This window comes from Falco naumanni, chromosome 6 (genome assembly GCF_017639655.2).
Source record: "Falco naumanni isolate bFalNau1 chromosome 6, bFalNau1.pat, whole genome shotgun sequence".
NCBI classification, from domain to species: Eukaryota; Metazoa; Chordata; class Aves; order Falconiformes; family Falconidae; genus Falco; species Falco naumanni.
The window spans coordinates 33,985,656-34,003,953 of NC_054059.1; the positions used below are offsets into that span (position 1 = coordinate 33,985,656).

The window sequence follows — 18,298 nt, forward strand, 5'->3', positions numbered from 1 at the left end:
TGTAGCCAAATCACATTAGATGTCTACTGCCAAATATACCTTCTAACAGGTAACTAAACTAAAGAAATTCTAAAAATAAGTACATACTTTTCATTTAAGTAACGATACTCTCTCATTCAAAAGCAAGTAATTATTTTTGTTAAAACTTCATTACAAATGACTTAGCCTTTCAACAAAATAGAAAAGTTAATCAAAGAATCGAGCTTCAAAAAGAAAATGCAAATGGGCTTCACAGTATCTACTTTGAATCCAAATCCAGATTCATTTGTATAACAAACCAAAAATAAAGCAAAAACCAGAACAAAAAAAAAGTGGATTAATTAATCAAAATGCTGATTAATTCATCAGTTTGCCTGCACTTCTTTCATCTGTGTGTGGGGGTGTGTGTGGAATCAATGACCTTTATTCTCCAGCAAAACTCCCAGAAAACAGTGGTTTGCAATTACTTGTCAATGTCCTGTTCCACACTTGCACCAAACAAGCAGTAGGGAAAGCCTGGAACTCAGATCTATTTAAGATTTGAGGGCATTTTTGTACTTCTATTATAATCCACCGATTTTTATAATTTTTTATTTTTCACTTATAATCTGAAACTATTTAGATAAAGCAATCATGAGGAAGGAAAATATATTATCAACACAAATATGATAAGTTGATCTTTAAGATATTTGGGAAGCAGCAACACATTATTTTCAAATGAAAGTCTAAATTAAACTATTTCAGTTGCTCTGAGCGACTAGACCCCCTTCCAGAAAGTATATTTTCTTAAAAAGGAGATTATGACTGTTGTGAATGAAAATCTGAATCACCAAGAACATCCATTAAAAAAAAAAAAAAAGAAAAAGTAATGATTTTTAAGAATTCTATTGTAAATAGTTTGCATGAACTATTGCAAGAATCAGTTTAAATTTAGCCATTTCTAATAAGGAATAGGACTGGTTTTATAAGCCACTATTTTTATTAACAGAGTAATTAATGAGTCATTTCCAACACAAATTACAGTTCACAACATCGGAATCCCTGACTACGGAATCCCTAAACGTTTATTACATTCAGGGAGAGTCCAAGTAGAAGTGAGAAGCCAAGATAAAATCATAGTTACAACCACACATACAATACAAGATCACAACATTTAGATGCAAGGGCTGTTACCACTCAGTGATTGCTCACTGAACGACAGACTTGCATAAGAAATTCATTATAAAGACAAGAAAAAAACCCAACAGAATAAGACTATTGCAAATTGCTTACCAATATCGATATATTTTGGGTCCAAGGGAGTGCCAATAGAATTGCAGAGAACCAGCACATACTGTACAGAAATAAAAACATGTGTTGTTATTATCACATTTTCTGTAAATTAGTAAACAGTACAAGGTTTTCTGTGAAGGTATCTCTCATAACCCACGTTTCACACAATCCGATGCTGATCACCAACAGAAAACAGAGGGACCGTGACTGCAGTAAATATAAAGCACCATAAACATGAGAGTAATGAGATGTTTGCCAATTAGCACTATAACCAAAGCCAAGCATGAAACAGGAAAACGATCAGCTGTTTTAAGCGAAGGAGCAAATCTACCAGGCAAAATTACAATACGTAGGATGTACTGCCACAGGGTCTGCAGGCAACGTGGGCAAGACAGACTGTGTCTCACCCCTGCTACGTAAGGCACACACTGTACTGCGATTATTTACTAGTGTGATACACCAGCAATTTCTCAGTGACTCAACTCTCACCTAGCTGTTCGTGCAAAAGATAATCTAATAAACTGCATCAGACCCCCTGGCTAGCTCCCAGAAGTTAGGGCCCTTGTGTACCCTAGGACCTTTGCAGACGTCAATTTCCTTGAACCTCCAAGAGAGGTACAATGCGGGGAGGACTGTGAATAAAGGCTATCCCTCCGCCCTGCAGTACGACAGACACTACAAAATGAGTTTTGTTAGTTTTGCCCTTCTTGTTATCCTGCTCAGGAAGGCTTTGATAGCATAGATACCTCAGATTGGTCTGCTAAATTCAGGAAGATGCAAATAAATAAAAATCGACCTAGACATCAATGCTTCATTCTTGTTGCTGATGTATTCATTTTTCCAGACCCAAATCAAGAATTACATAGCTTTATGATGATTACACAGGGAAATAAGAATGTCTTGAATGAGAAGTGTGGAAATCAAGTAGGAACTTTACAGTAAAAGTATTTAGGCTAGAAAAAAAAAAAAAAAAAGCCAGGGCTGCCAAAACTCAAAACTGGTTATCCTGACTCTCCAGGAAATGGAATATAATTAGTTCTTCATACCTCTTTTACCACCAGAACAACTCATGTAATTGTGGTAATAGACTACAGCAAGTGTACAGATTACCCCTTTAAACTGACAGACTGATAACTTATTAATCACGTAGGAATGGTAGAATTTAGGTTTTTGTATGAACTTCATTCTTTCAAAGAAAAAGATCTGAACAAGGATTTCTTTAAATTAATTTATTTATTTATCTGGTTCTGCCACCGATAAACACCTCTCAAAAGTACTTTTCATAACTTCCTGACATTCACATCCACTTGCAATACCTTTAAATAGTTCCTGCTGAAATTAGTCTTTTTTGCCCCATCAGCTATTGCTGTACATTTTGCCATCTTGAAATCACAATTCTAATGAACAAAAGTATTGCAAAACAAACCTGTTTTTCAGAAAGCAACTGTAATGAACTGCTACCCAAAGGATAAGTTTGTTCATTTCCTAAAAGCTGACCCCCCATAGTGTTAATAATTACGCTGGAGTCATTTCAAAAGAATTGAAAGATGCTTATTATCTGTAATTTTCAGATGCTAAAATTAAATTTCATTTATGCTCAAGAAAGTTACACCAAGTCCCTCCACTGTTTGTTTCCTGCTTTAAAAATACAGCACAGAAAAATCTCATTTTATTGCACTCAATTTCACCAAATCATTTTGATCATGTATACCATATTTGCCATCTATATAACAGTACACCATTTATTGCACAATCAAGCAAAGCAGCACTAAAGAATTTTTTTCTTTACCGTTGCACCATTTGACTCCATCTCATGCTCTTCCTTTGTAAGCAATATACAAGCAATATAAGAAATAATTCACAGTGAACTCAGTAAGAAAAACCGTGTGTAACAGTTAACATCACACTAACAGAAAGTACATTAACCAAAGAATATATTTATCATATCATTTGTCACTATGTTTAAAATAAACAAACAAATGGAGCAGTTTGTGGTAACGTAATTTATACCACCTAAAAAATTCCCCCCTCCCTTTTTTTCCCCACTTCTGACTAATTAAATATTTGTTACCATTCTGATGCTCTCCTGCTTTTAACTTGTCTTTAGAAATACTTAGAACTAGTCTCTAGAAACATTAGTCTGGAAGGCTGCGGTTTCATTAAGTGACTAATGGCTACAAGGAGTTAAAAGCACACAGGCAGTTAATCAGTCTGCACATTTTCATTATTATGTTTGTTGAGGCTCTTTGTTTTTAAGCACCAAGCCCATTCAAGTGCCATTCTGTCAAATGACAACTGAATGACACACTCAGAATTTTACATTTCATCTTGTTCCAGCTATAAAGCACTGGCATGTGGAACAGAGTGTTTCAAATGAAAATTTAAGAAAAAGACTTTACCTGAGGTTGATTTTCATCTGCTTTAGTGGCTAGAACACAGAAGTCTCCATAAGTCGTTATGGAAATCAAACTCTTGACATATTTCACGTACTTCTCATTGTTTTTTGTGTCCCAAAAGACTACACAGTATTCTGGACGATCAGGTCGGGTATACGCGTAAACAACCGTATTGGAGCAGTAACCCCACTGCCAAGAGAGACAATTTTGATAAAACCTATCAGAAATTATAGAAGTTTGATAATACATTTTTCACAGCTACAAAAGAAAGTGTTTATTTCATATACACAATCAGTATTCAATATACTTTACCTGTCAAGTGATGAACTGATACATTGAAAGTATGTGAACACAGCTCTGGTAATAAAATTAGTTTCATACTATTAAACTGGCAAAAGAAGCCTTCCCATCACACAGAATAACATGTCACAATCAGACCTGGAGGATCAACCTCAAAATGTGACAAGATCTCACTTCTCCTTATTTCTTCCTTGTTCAGCAGGTACACAGAAAAACCCACTGTGATGATGGGGTTTGCCATGAAAATTCTTGCTCTATGACTACTGATTTGGAAACTCAAAGTTTGTTTCCAAGAATAAACACCTCAAACAGTGCAACTGCTGAAGCAGACAAAAAATAAGCAATTATATTAGAGCACTATATCAACTCACATCACCTTTTCCATATTAGTAACATGAGAAAAACCCTCCCTTCCCTGCCAGAACAATATAATTATTCATTAACGGGTGGGAGAAAAGGCAAAAAGGCAAAAGAAGAAATGGGATATCCAAACACTGCAAAAATCATGATGTATTTTATTGCAGTCCACTGATTTTAATTATAGAAATTAACAATGAAAACCCTCTCTAACACAGCAGAATCCAAAAATATCTCAGAAAGGAGGTGAAGCTGACAAATAAACAAGATATAAAGCAAACCACTTAAAGATGGTGATGCAACTGTAGAAAAATTAACAGAATTCTCTGCAGCAGCATTTAGTAGAAGGAGAAGAGAGAGCTTGTGAGAGAGCTGGCCAGAAGGGTTCCCACACTCCACAGGGAATGAAACCAAGATGATCAAGCATCAGCAAGAGAACTTTTAGAATAGATCTATAAACTGAATGGTAATAAATTGGCAGAACCCAAAGGTTTTCACTCAAGTACAGTTCTATGGGAATTCAAACACAAAGCTGTGGAATATAGCCAGAGGAACAAGAGTGGGGAGATGTAAAAAGCATTATGGTTCTGGGAATCACAAATCAGTAAATCTAGCTTTCACACAAGGTAGAGATGTAAAAAAAAAAAGTAATAAATAATAGAATTAGAATGACATTGACATTAGACAGTCATGTTTTTAGCTCTGGAAGTTGTACCTCACTCATTTACTCTTATTTATTATCTTTCAGAGAAGCAACAGTCATGTGAACAGAGATGACCCAACTGATACAACCTACTTGGATTTTCAAGAAAATCAAGCTCATTTTGGATATAGGAAGACAATAAAAGGATTGGAATAAAGGTAGTTTTTGACAGCTGAGAGCACTACCCACAGGATCCTTTTCAGAGATGCAAACTGGAACTTACACTATTCAGAATATTCAAAATTTATATGAGAGGAATAAGTTACAAGGTAACAAGCCAGTAAACTGTTTGTCAGTTTGTCAAACCTAGAACTGATTTCAAGAAGTGGCAAAGGACCCCAGAACACTGTATGATAAGGATATAAAGTGAAATCAAATGTAGATTTGAACAATACAGCAGAAGAAATGCAACTAGCACTATAGACTCTAAATTGGTATTACAACTCCAAAAAGACACCATGTAAACTATGAATAGTTTAAAAAAGATCAGCTCAATTCATAGTTTTTACTGTCATATTAACTTTAAACCCCCTTTCTCTTAACACTTGAAAAATACACAAAACCGGATTATTCAGTGGATTGGTAATGTGATACTAACACTTCATCTCCAGGTCATTAATTCCAATCCAGTTTAAGTTAATGACAGTTTTGAATCACTACCCTTTAATGACTGACACCTTTTACAGTATCTAGTTCCTAAAATGGAGTTACAGATATAATCACAAAGAACATAGTGGTAGCAATGTGTATTATTTATGGAAGGACAACACATACTGTTCACCATAAAAATATTTGACATTGAAACAAGTATAATACTAACAGGTTAAGTGTTTATTTACTGCAGAAATAATCAAATTTGAGCACATATTTTTCCACTATAAATATACAAAAAGGAGAGGGGAAAAATTAACAAAGAGCAGTTTCTAAAACTAAAGATTCAAAATATTATTCATTTGCAAACTGTGCCAGATCCTGAAATACACATGGTCTCATAGATACTGATGAGTTTAAGAAACAGCAACAGGCCTCTCTTACAGCTGTTACATGTTTCCCAGAATAAACATTAGGTAGCATTTCCTGCAAGACTAATTGCCAGCTCTAATTTCCAAAGTCTTTTCCAGCAGATTTACAACAAACAATTTGAGACTGCTTCTAACAGATTTGTGATTATAACTCCCTGACCAATGACTTTTCACAACCAAGAGAAACAATACATTTCAATATAGCAGCAGTATGTTCCTCATGTTACACACTCGCTCTCTTTAATCACAGTAGTTACACACTGATGATTAAAAAACATACCTTGTGTTGGAAAAAAAAGGTACACAATACTGTACACTTGACAGTAATCACTATTTTTTTAAACTGTAAATTTACAGTTAAATAGTCCTAACTAAAAAAAACAAAACAAAACACAAAAAAAACCCATAGGGTAGACAAGATCATTATTTAGAATTAGCTCAATACATATTTGTAAAAGGTATGTTGGAAACTGAAATATAAGTAGGAAGAACAGTTATCAGGTTGCATTCATTACTGCTGCTCAAGGTTCTACACAAACACTCCTGCTTTAAACCAGTAATTCACCACCAAAAAAAAAAAAAAAAAAAAAAAAGGCAGTAAAAGTAAGGCTCAAGCAATTCCCATTGTATCGCTTAGCCCACTCAGTATAACCAAACAGCAATGAAAACACTGGAGCCTTACCTACGTGACAGCCTCAATTACTACCAAATTTAGAATCATGCCCAATTCTGTTAATATTAACAAAGCACACATTTCCCTATTACAAAAATAAAATCACAAATTCATTATAAAAGCAATGGCTAAGTCATTCCATCACCAAAACAGACACACATATTCTACTAAAACTTCAGCTCAGTAGTGTTAGTCAAGTAGCAACCATAAGTTAAGCACTGATTTATGTATTAGAGAAAGCTACTTTTCCAACTCATTCAGAAAGAGAGTAAGAGGAAACCTGTATTAATACAGTTAGGTGCCACATTACTACATACCTTGTAATCTGGACGAATGTTTGCAAAATATATGTAAGAATCAACAGCTAGTGCAATTTTCAGTCCACTTCCCTCCCAAGACAAGGCAGATACCTGTTTGCCAGGAACTTTCAGTGTGCGCAAATGCTTGTTTAAAACAAGGAAAGAAAGAGTTCTGAATTTATCATAGGAAAACCACCCTAAAAATACATAAACAGTTCCAATAGTTGATAAAAACCAAACATAGAACTTCTTTACAGTACCCCATAATGACTCCAAATTACAATACACGTACAAACAAACAGGGATCTATTTAACACGCATTACCATAAAACTGCTTTTGCCTCAATTCTTTTTTTGTCAGACAGAAAAAACCAAACCACCTCAGTGACAGCTGAAACTTAGAAAAATAATAGATGAAGAATGACAGTACAAGCATTTTTTCCTTTGGTTGATAATTTGAATCACATTTTTAATTTCAGTAGCTACTAAAATAAACACAGTAATAGTACTGATATCTGACATGCCTCATAAGTTTCATTTATGTTGGAAGTGTATGAGTCAGTTGATGTATAACACCCTTAACTACAGCTGTTAGTTTAAACAAAAGCATATAGCTAATCTATGCCAAGAGCATACAATGAATTAACCGCATAGGTACACAAATTGCAGTGAGGCAACAGACATTTTCCTCTTCTCTATTCCCTTTCATAAAAAAGTCTATAAAAGGCAGTTACATGTCTATTTACAATTAACAGCTAGCAAAGAAATAAGCTTTCCCTCTTTTTTGTATCTTTATTTTGCTGTAGAATTTGAATGCAACAATTGGAAAAAATGTTTTCAAAAACTATAACCTTAGTCCCACAGAGCACTTGTTTGCGGGAAACTTTTTGTTTGCCAATAATATAGACATATGTAATAAAGGATACATTAATCTACTATTTACTGCAAAATTTTGAATAATCTTAGGCTTTAAAAGAATACAATATTTTACTCATCAGAACACCAATACTTATACTTAAATCTAACTTTCCTTTTGAGGGCATAACTTTGTGCCTAAACAAAGTTTAGTTTGTGCCTAAACTACCTTTTTCATGCCTTTGATCTGATGTAAATATTAAGTCCCAATGCTGGTCACACATTTCTCAAAAGATACCATCTTCCAAAAAGTTAAGCCTGTACCTGAATATCAGAACTAGTACAAAACTCTAAACACTGAAGAATTTACTTCTAAACACTAGATACAGAGTCTGGAACCCCTATTTCAGTTGATCTGAAGCAGCAACCAGAGACATAACTATTGCCCAAAGTCTTCAGTTCCCTTTAATTCTTTCAACTAAGGGAAAATCTACAGATGATGTTGCATCTTAACCCCTTTCGCAGCACAGGTCACAGCAATATGCTTACCACAGATACCCCCAGAGCCAACCAGTACTTTCTCTGTACAAGGGACAAACTTTCTCACACTCAGATACGTAACACTAACTTACTGATTTCCTGATATACGCCTAGGAGGGAAAGTGAAATTATCTGAAATTACCTTGCAAGGCAAGAGTAGCACCATGAACAGAAATGTATAGGAAAGTGGTCTTTTAACATTTACAAGACAATATGCCCAACAGACAAATGAAGATTAGAAACAGTATCTTCTGAGGTTTCTGAGCCGTTGCTTTTACTGGTACCAGAAGCTGTTTCTCAGTTATACTGATGCCATAAAAATAGAGGGGAACATTCACTGTATTTGATACCCAGAGGTTAAGTTAGCATCTTACCTGCTGCCTAAGCATTCCAAATCGCTTACTAACTATAGTCTGAACTGAGGTATCCGAGTTAGATGTTCCAAGTTAGACACTATACATATCCCATCACTTTGCAATTGGGTTCTCGCACTGGCCACTAACTTGCGGTTCTAAAAGGGTACCTGGTCCCATGTCATCTTTCCAGATCCAGGTAGATATCCTAGATACCTTAGAGCACATTAAACACACTAAACACCTACATTTTGGCATCCAAACTCCACCAGTAATGACCATACAGACAAAACATTCTAAGATTAAAAAAAACATTTAATATATATATTGAATATTTTTACCTCACCAAACGGAGTATAGAACTGCACAATGTTTACATCTTTTTCTTGAGAAGTTGCTTTTAGGGACCCTGCCACCGCCAATACGCTTCCACAGTGGTTCCACTGAATACATACTATACTCATACCAGTGTCAATCAAAACAGGATCTAGTTTTAAGAAATAAACATTAAGAATATAAACACAAGTAGATGTTTTCGATCAAGAGTAGTTCAGTAATTAGCACACACATTTTGTACCTACTCTGGTCATTCTCATCTCTCATTATCTGGCATCTTCCATTGTCATAACAGACAGCAAGACAAGGACAATCTGGTTCAATGTAGCCTTCTGTACCATGATACCAGTGTATTCCAGCAATACTGAATGCTCCAGTTAAGTTCACCAAACAACTCAGTTTCATTTTCACCTAGACAAGAATGGTTAATTATTTAAAGTCATATACAAAATGTTATTTAAAAGAACAATTTATCTCTCTACTGATACCTTGCAGAAGACAAGATGTGTATGGAAAAATTTTTTCCTGTCCCAAGAAAAAATCTTCACACTTTCAAAATTTTAAGTGTTTGAAAGAATTCCTTATTCACAGACAGATCAGACAAATGAAAACATGTATTTTAACTACTAAGAAGTACTTTAATGTTGGTGTTTTCATTCTTTGAAAAGTAACTTAAAACCACAGAAAACGAAACAAACCCAAACAAACAAAAAGTCCCCACCACATGCACATACACATAAGGAACCCCACTGGCACTTTGCAAAAAATAAAAATAATTTCAAACCATTCCTGGCCAAAAGATTTAATAAAAAAAAAAATCTTTGTCAGCTTTTTCTTGATAGAAGTGTCTTAAAAAAATATATAAAAATAATTGTAAAAAATAAGTGTCCGAACTAGAACACCAATTAAGGTAAGTTTACTTTTTTAATAAGTAGCCCTGTACATCTGGTAACACAGGTAAGGGCTTTTTCTGAAAGAGTGCACCTGGATCACTTCTAGAAGGGCTACCAGGTAAATTATGGAAGGGGGGTGGGAGCACGGTGGGGCAGAGCACAACCATATATATTGTTGATAAAGGGGGATGGGGGAGGGGGGTGGGCAGGGAAGTGACAACTTACTTAAAGAATTTCACTGATTTACAGCACATGCTGGAAATGCCATGACTCACACAGTGGTAAGAAAGATAGATACAGTGGGGAAGGTAAAGAAAAGAAAACAGGAAGGCAAAGGGACACAGGGAAAGAAAATTCACCATAATAGGCATCTAAAAAGTTAAGAATATGGTTCCAATTATGTTGCTCTTTTCAAAGACAGTGGTTTAGTTCTGTTTAGCATTTTGTCATAGTCATAGTCCAATACTCCAAGTAAGTAGATAAAAATAACTAACTAAACCAAAGTTGTAGGAATGCAGCAATATTATAATCACTTCCTTTCATTTTTCCACTTATCAGGTTTTCTCTGAAGCACATAACATTCCTTATGGAATAAAAAATGACAGAGGCAATAAGAAAATAAACTATTGCTTTAGTCTAAAAAGCATGCTAGTCCTTTTAACATGAATTTAATTTAATTAGTATCACCAAATGTATTTTTACAATTTCAGTAACTATTGCAAGGCAAAAAGGCATTAGTTGATGCAATATTCATTTAGCTACCAAGAAAGAAATAACTATATTAAAAAGTTGCAGCTGCATAAAACTTGAGCCTTCATGCACAAGACCCTGTCCAGTTCTCAGTACTGAAATCCACCAACTAAACAAACAAACATGAAATAAATTAAGAGGAAGTAAGGATTTATGCTTGCTGAAGTTAATACCTTTATTATACCACCATGAACTTACAATAAAATTTCCCTGATTGTCATAAATGTGAATCTCTCCATTTGCCATTCCAAAGAGTAAGACTTTGCTATCAGAGGACCAGGCCACGTGGCACAGGTGAGTACCTTTCAAGTCTTTTCCCCAAATGCGATTGCCTGTAATAGAACACTGACTGTACTTAATAAACATACTACAAAATCAAAAATAGGATGCAAGTTACCAATGTAAAAAACAAAACAGCTTAAGCAAGTCAAAGCAACAATTAAAAAGTAACTATCAATTGTATTTATCTAGAGAAACAGAGCCACTATGTACATAATGCTGAAAACAAAAGCTATGTAACACCACAATTAGTAGAGCTTAAATTTTACCATCCACTGATCCAACAATCACAGCTCCATCTTCATATACAATACAAATCTTTTGTCCATCAGCATTCCAGCTCATACTTCGAACAACAGATTTATTTCTATTGTTAATCATCTCTTCATACCAAGCACCTATTAGTAGTGAATGAAAAACTGAGTTATACTTCTGATTTGATAATCCTCTAGTGGAGTCAAGGTACATGCAAATCACTGAATTCAAAGAGAAAAATTACTCTCAATTAGAAAGATACGCAAATAGGACTGTAATGAGATTTCTTAGCAATATGAATTCCTGACGTTGTTTTAAAAAAGCCCAAATACAGCACACAAAGTTTATGAGTTACCAAGCAATCAAATTTGGTCTTCAATGAAACAAGAGAAACCTGGGCTGCTTATAAGTAAACGTAAGACAGTAGGTTACATACAACTCTGCAGTGTCATATACAACAAAGAGCTACAGTAGCAGTAAGTTTTGGAAAGGAATTAAAAACAACATTCTGTCCTTCCCATAGAACTCTTAGCAAGACTATGCTACAGTGTCCCCCAGACTACACAGATGTAATTGTTGTGAAACCTAGTGTTCAGGTGTGAGCTACTTTCAGAGACAGGAGCCAAAGACAGGAGAGACCCTACAGGAAGAGATCTGTGCTTGCATAATCTCAGAACTGGCAAGAATACACTAGGAAACATAAATGGAGGGAAGAACAGTCTTTGATAGGAATACATATTAAATAATTTACTGGTTCTTTTCCAAAATTAAGAGATTATTTCTGTGACAGTAGCCACCACATATCAGGCAGAAAGATCAATCAAGTGATATTCTTTATTCCTGAAATGAGAATCTGAGCTGAGATTTTATTTCTTTCCATTTTTCATTAAACAAAAATCCCCAAGAGAAAAAGAAAACCCTTTACTTTCATTCCCATATGTTGGAAAGTGTGTAATTTCACTGTGAGGTTTGCTGGCTTTCAAATGAATTTAAACATACCAGAGAAGTATATGGATGTGTGAAAAGGTCAAGAACAATAAAAGCCAATTACAGCAATACACTGGTTAGTCGTAATAGTTCACTGCCTTAATTAAACATTTCTAGAGATTGTTTTTATGAAAGTATTTAATTGATGTTCTAAGCAGGGTTGCTAAGTTCTTGTAGTTTTACAAACATGTCTATGCTTCATGTACTTTGCAGAACTATTTAAATATTACAAAGATATCCAGAACAGAACCTACACAAAGAAGCACTGCTTCCTGGGTATTTTTTGTTCAATATACTATATTCCTCCAAGGGAGGAACACAGATAATAAATTTAGAGCAGTTTACCAAGCATATGGCTAAGGTAGCTCTGGAGGACAAATGTCTTTTCATATGTAACTACACTATGAAAAATGTAGACAAGTATTACAATAAAAACTTGGAAATTGTTTTAAATCTATTTTGAGCCTTACAGTCTGCAAACTAAGAAGTCTGAAAAACAGTTTAAAAAATTGCTGAAAAGGAAAATAGGAAAATGTTTTTTACAAGATGGAATATTATCCCCATCTCAAATTTAATCTGTAGAATACCTTTATACAGCATCCACACAATGATGAGTCCATTTTGATCACTAGTAGTCAGTTTTTGATACTGTTCATTCCATGTCACCACTTGCACAGAACCTAGAAAATTATATAACTTCTTTTTTTTATTTACATCATTTAAATACATTAATAAAAAACACCACATCCAGCTTAATCAACCTGGAGCCTATCAGAAATTTGCACTGCTGACTTCGATTTAGTTTTAGGCATTCTTTCTGTATCACTCATTTCTTCTTTCAAAATTCAGCTAATGGGCTCCTTTTGCTTCCGTATTCACCCACTCGAGTAACATCCTCTCCAAATTCTGTTCAGAATGTTGCTTCAGTACATAAACCCCAAATCACAGTTTTGCGGTTTCTGACCGCCTCTGACAAATTAATCTGGGAAGCTGACAAAACTTGTCGTAAATTTTGTTTTTTCCTTCCTCTTACTAACTTGATCTTCAGTAGGGTTGCACTTCTAAAACAAAATTTCCCAATCACCAAGAACAGCACTCTACAATCAATTCCTTCAGACCATGAAGTCTCATATGGGATCCTACTCATACATATTTGACTTGAAACATCTTCAAACTGTTTCTATGCAGCATCTTATTTAATCGGTTCAACACTGAATTGCCAACTTCAAGCGTCACATTATTTCATGCCCTCACCACTAGCCATCCATTTCCTCTGAGTTTTTTCCATTTTTTCAGCATTTCCATCATTTATCAACAGATGCAATCAAAGATATCCTGAATGAATTTTTCAAAGTAACAGTAATCTACTTCAGAATTGAAGACGTCTGTTCAAAGTATCCACTAAATCAACTTGTCACAATTAATTTTTTAGATCATTTTTAACCAGGTCCCTAAAAATAACCTGACTGTTGGCAGGTTTCAACTGCAAATCCTCAGTAAAAAACATTTCATCAAATAGCATAAGGATTTTACCATTCTCTTCATATCCCATTATCCATAGATGGTGACAACGTAACATTTCTCACATGAGAGTTTAATTCCTCCCCATCCAATTTCCCTGCATTCAGTTTTTACTTTCATACACTATCCTTCTCTAGCCTGTTTTCTAACCTCTCTAAACTTTGTCTGTATACTATACTGCAGTCTATGCATATACACATTCTGTAATTTGTTAATAAATGGAAAATGAAGATATATTTAAGACAGAAATCAGGTTTACTGAACTACCTTTGATTTCTTCAGAAGGGAATGTAAAGCTACCATAACATATAAGCAAATCTTACAGACACTATAAAAAAAAAAGGCTTATCCACATGTATCACTAGAAAAAACAAGGCTTTTAGTCTCTTTTCTGATTTAACCTATTGTACAGAGCTTAAAACTTTGTATATACAGTGTATACAGTGTAAAAGAAAATTGTTCTTTTTTTTTAAACCACAGTAGATCATTGTTTAACTCAGCAATTCCAGCATCAACTGCTCATTAGTTTAGCTTTTCTCTTCTGCTATAAAGCACTCTTTATCTGTCATCTACCAAAGCAGTATATGAACAAATGTATAATGATCTTTTATGTAAATACCTAAAAATATATTCTAGTCCCATACAACTATCCAGATTAACCATGCTGAAGTCTGAGATAACAATTACTATACCAGTAGCACTGCCTGATTTTTTTTTAAAAAAAGGTCCCTCTGTAACATAACACATACAATAGCATCATCCACTGAAACAGAAACCAGTATTTCCTTCTCAGGATAATAATTGGGAAGCAAATAATTTGGAAAAAGCAAGGCCTGATGTAAATACAAAACAAGTTACACTGTAATTTCAAAGTTCACAGACTTAACCTTGCAAAATACATAAGCAAACTTTAAATTGTAACAGACAGAGCACAGCTTGGTTTATGCAGCTTCCATTCCATGTCACACATACAGTATCAGCCAGGAGAACTGAGGTAAGGCTAGGTAAGTTTCATTCTCAACCCAGTAATTCACTGTCAAATCATGAAAAATTTACTGTAGGTCTTTCATCAGATAACTTCGTAAAAATAGATAGCCAAGCTGTTATATACCTGAGTTGAATATTGATAATCTTTATTTCAAGCTTATAATAAAAAGTTACAGCAAAATTATTCTATCAACTTCACAAAATCTTGTATTTTTTCTTTATTCTAATCAAAAGTATGTTAAATGCTCAAATACACTTACCACTATGACCTTCAAGAGTTTGATTCACAGAAAGATTGCTAGGAGCTGCAAGTCCCTTTATTTTTGCTTCATCTAAAAATAACAAAAATAGCTACAAAATAATTCTAATAAAGCATACATACTAGTGTGCCTCTATCAATATTGCAGATCTAATCACTATTTACATAGATAAAATTATTCACCTATAAGTAAATTCTAACCACAGGATTAATTTTCCACCCCTCAATTCAACATGTTTACTAGTCATACCATACTCATACTCAACCAAGTTCGCATGTTCTTTATGGCCTAGCATTTTTTCAAGAAGAAAACAACAAAACAAACAAAAAACCCACAACAACTATGGCTATCACATTTTGTTACCTTCAGAATAAGGTTTAAAAGGTTTTGAAAATATACTGGATTTTACTTTTCTTGGAACATATTTATATAAAAGTAAAAAACCCCTGAGCTTACTCCCTAAAATAATGAAGACGGTAGAGAACATCCAAACAAAATCAAGAAATAACAAAATCAGTTAAAAAATAAACTGGAAGCCTATACAAACAAGAAAGAAACATGCCCTGAAAAGAAGCAGCACTGAAGAATGCTTCAGGAGATACAACAGGTTGACAAACTACATGTGTGCCATGTAAGACAAGCTGGAAGTGTTCAAAAGAAAGTGACAGCACATTTGATGTTTATACAAATGTATGTACAGATTTAAAATATACACAATATAAAATATTGTCAAGTAACTTGTGGAAGTACTTATGCTTTCTGAAGTATGGTGGGTTTTGTTCTTAAAAAAACCAAACCAAAACAAAACAACCCTCATTTACCTGTCTGTGTTTCCAATTTTAAAACTTTCAGTAATCCATCCTCTCCACCACAGGCTATGAAACCTTGATCCTTATTCCAGGAAATACATCTTAATCGAACATTACCAGGAATTGCAATCTATAAAAGAAATATTTTGTTTCCCTACACAGTTGTAAGAATCATGTTTTATAATACTCTATTAGAAACACCTCTAAGACACCTATGATAGCACACAAGATAAAATTATTTCTTCAGCACATGCAAAAACGGACAGAAGACAACTAAAGCTACAAGCACTAGTGACACCGTGCAACACAACACTTGCAAAAATGGAAATTAACGCATGCAGTAAGTAATAAGAGGGCATCTTCAAAGGTGTGCACGGAAGGTGCAACAAAACAGGTGAGAGGTATCACGCAGCGCGCAGGGCTTTGCCACGAGCTGGTCTCCAGTTGGAATTATGTCCAAGGTCTCCTGGGGGGTGCAGTTGCTCAGGAGCCAGCTGAAGACCAAAGAAACCCCAAGCCCAAACCCAGGCCGAGAGGGAGCGAGCAGGGCAGAGCAGGGCACGCTCCGGGCAGGGACCAAGCCCACGGCCGCCCACCAGCGCTAGCGGAGCCGCAGCAGCCGCAGGCACCGGGAGGGAGCCCCCAGGGTTCCCTCAGCGCCCCGAGGCCCCGGCCGAAGCGGGCAGGGGGAGCGGGGATCTCCGCCTGCCCTAGGGCTGCGTGCCCCCCCACCACCGCGACTTTCCGCCGTGCCCCGGGAGCACCTTCTTGCAGAGGTAGATGAACATCCCGGCGGAGCGAGGCGGGACGCACACGGCGCCTCACGGCAGCGCGGCGCAGCGGGCCCAGCGCGGCCTCCTCGCTAACCGCGTCACCCTGGCAACCGCCGCCGGAAGCCCGCCCGGGCCGCGCGCTCCGCTGTTTCCGGCAGCGGGAGACGAGAGATGCCATTAACGCGCCGCCACCCGCCCCACGACATCAGGCACAAGCGCTGCCGCTGCTTTGGGCCGGGGCCGAGCCCTGCCCCCCACCCCCTGAGGCGCCGGCTGAGGCGGCGGCAGCGCCGGGGGCACCGTCGCGGCCTGCGCAGGCCGCTGCCAGCCGCCGGCGGGTGGGCCCCTGAGCTGCGAGGTGGGCTGGGGGCTTGCCCGCCCCGCCACAGCCATTGACGGTCGTACTGCAGTTGGGTAGAAGGCACTTGGTAATTCGTTAATAAAGCGCACTCTGCTTTTACATGTAGGAAAACCTTGAAGCTTGCGAATCCCAAAGTGTTTGCACATAGTGTTTTCAGTGGTGTAGCTCACATCAAAACGTCCACAGAGTTATCCCAGCCGCAGGGCTGCCCCAGGCCTTGCTGTTACCTGAGGTAACTGGTGGCTGTGGCTGAGGCCACAGGTGTTGGATACCATTCCCGATCCTGGGAAGGTGCTGCCTGCACCCACTGCCAGGTCTGGTCAGTCAGTTCCTCACGTACACAGATGAATAATGCCTTGGTTCAGGGGGTTAGAGAGGGTGGGCAAGCCCCATGGCTACTCTTACAAAGCTCTTGGATGCTGAGCAGTGTAGGAAGCAGGGGAAGGATCAAGCCTGGATTTGTGCCCACATGAGGGGTGCGGGGGGCTTCAGGAGCAGCCTGGCTCTGCAGCACTGACTCCGGGCTAGGTTGGACCCAGCTGCAAAAGAAATATTTTCCATACCAAAGCTGTTTTGTAGCTGATTGACAGAAAAGGGGAACATGGGAGATGTACAGAAGACAGTCTGTCCTGTGTCTTCTGCATCGTGCTGTAAAAACTCACCTGCCTGACATGGGAGAAATAGAAGTGCCATGTGTCCCAGGCCATCCTCCTCGTTTTCCTACTGGCTAAGAACTCTACAGTGCAATTATCCACAACACAAACACTGAAATATAAGCAATTTGTTCAATATCAAAGGAGGATCATGACAAACCCAAGTTGTGAAACCTGCATCTTGTCAAGTTTAGTGCTGTTCCCCTGTTCTCAGAGAGGCTATCTGGAAACACAGAGAAATAGAATCAGCCACAGGTTATCATCACATTTTTTTGAAGTTACTGAACATGCAACAGTGAGGAGCACTGGACATCCAGCTTTTTGACTGATGCCAACTTAGAAGCACATACATGAGATAGACACATAACACAAAGCTGGTTGAACCCCTGTAAGCATTTTAGAGCTGAATAAGACAGCTAAAAGTAATTTGGCAAATGCCTGTGGCCAGACACTTGGACTAGTCGATCATTGTAGGTCCCTTCCAACTGAAATATTCCACTCTATTCTATTCTATTCTACTCTATTCAGAATAAAAATAAATCTAAAATACCGTGCAAAAGACGAAATTTTGGGTTTTTTTCATAACCATTCTCTACATTAAAGTTCTACTGCCCCAATAATTAAAACAGCATAATTACTCATTCCATATCAACAAGTACATAAAATGTTCAGTGAATAGGACATA

General features: G+C 36.8%; 1 protein-coding gene across 4 annotated transcripts in view; it reads right to left on the reverse strand.

The window, feature by feature from the left end:
* The window catches only part of WDR35 (WD repeat domain 35), a 50,066-nt gene extending 32,009 nt beyond the window's left edge, over positions 1-18,057 (reverse strand). For 2 of the 4 annotated variants that reach the window (XM_040598465.1, XM_040598464.1), the window contains exons 1-12: positions 16,591-16,800; positions 15,839-15,956; positions 15,018-15,089; positions 12,837-12,929; positions 11,277-11,405; positions 10,927-11,060; positions 9,331-9,496; positions 9,091-9,236; positions 7,020-7,145; positions 3,651-3,836; positions 3,041-3,073; positions 1,252-1,312 (exon numbers count right to left, since the gene is read on the reverse strand). In XM_040598465.1, coding sequence (XP_040454399.1) covers positions 1,252-1,312; positions 3,041-3,073; positions 3,651-3,836; positions 7,020-7,145; positions 9,091-9,236; positions 9,331-9,496; positions 10,927-11,060; positions 11,277-11,405; positions 12,837-12,929; positions 15,018-15,089; positions 15,839-15,956; positions 16,591-16,614 — 1,288 coding nt within the window. In that variant the 5' untranslated portion in view covers positions 16,615-16,800. Of the gene's footprint in view, positions 1-1,251; positions 1,313-3,040; positions 3,074-3,650; positions 3,837-7,019; positions 7,146-9,090; positions 9,237-9,330; positions 9,497-10,926; positions 11,061-11,276; positions 11,406-12,836; positions 12,930-15,017; positions 15,090-15,838; positions 15,957-16,590; positions 16,801-17,187 lie in introns of those variants that run through there. The other 2 variants (XM_040598466.1, XM_040598467.1) reach the window with 2 other exon arrangements.
* Positions 18,058-18,298: the final 241 nt, after the last annotated feature.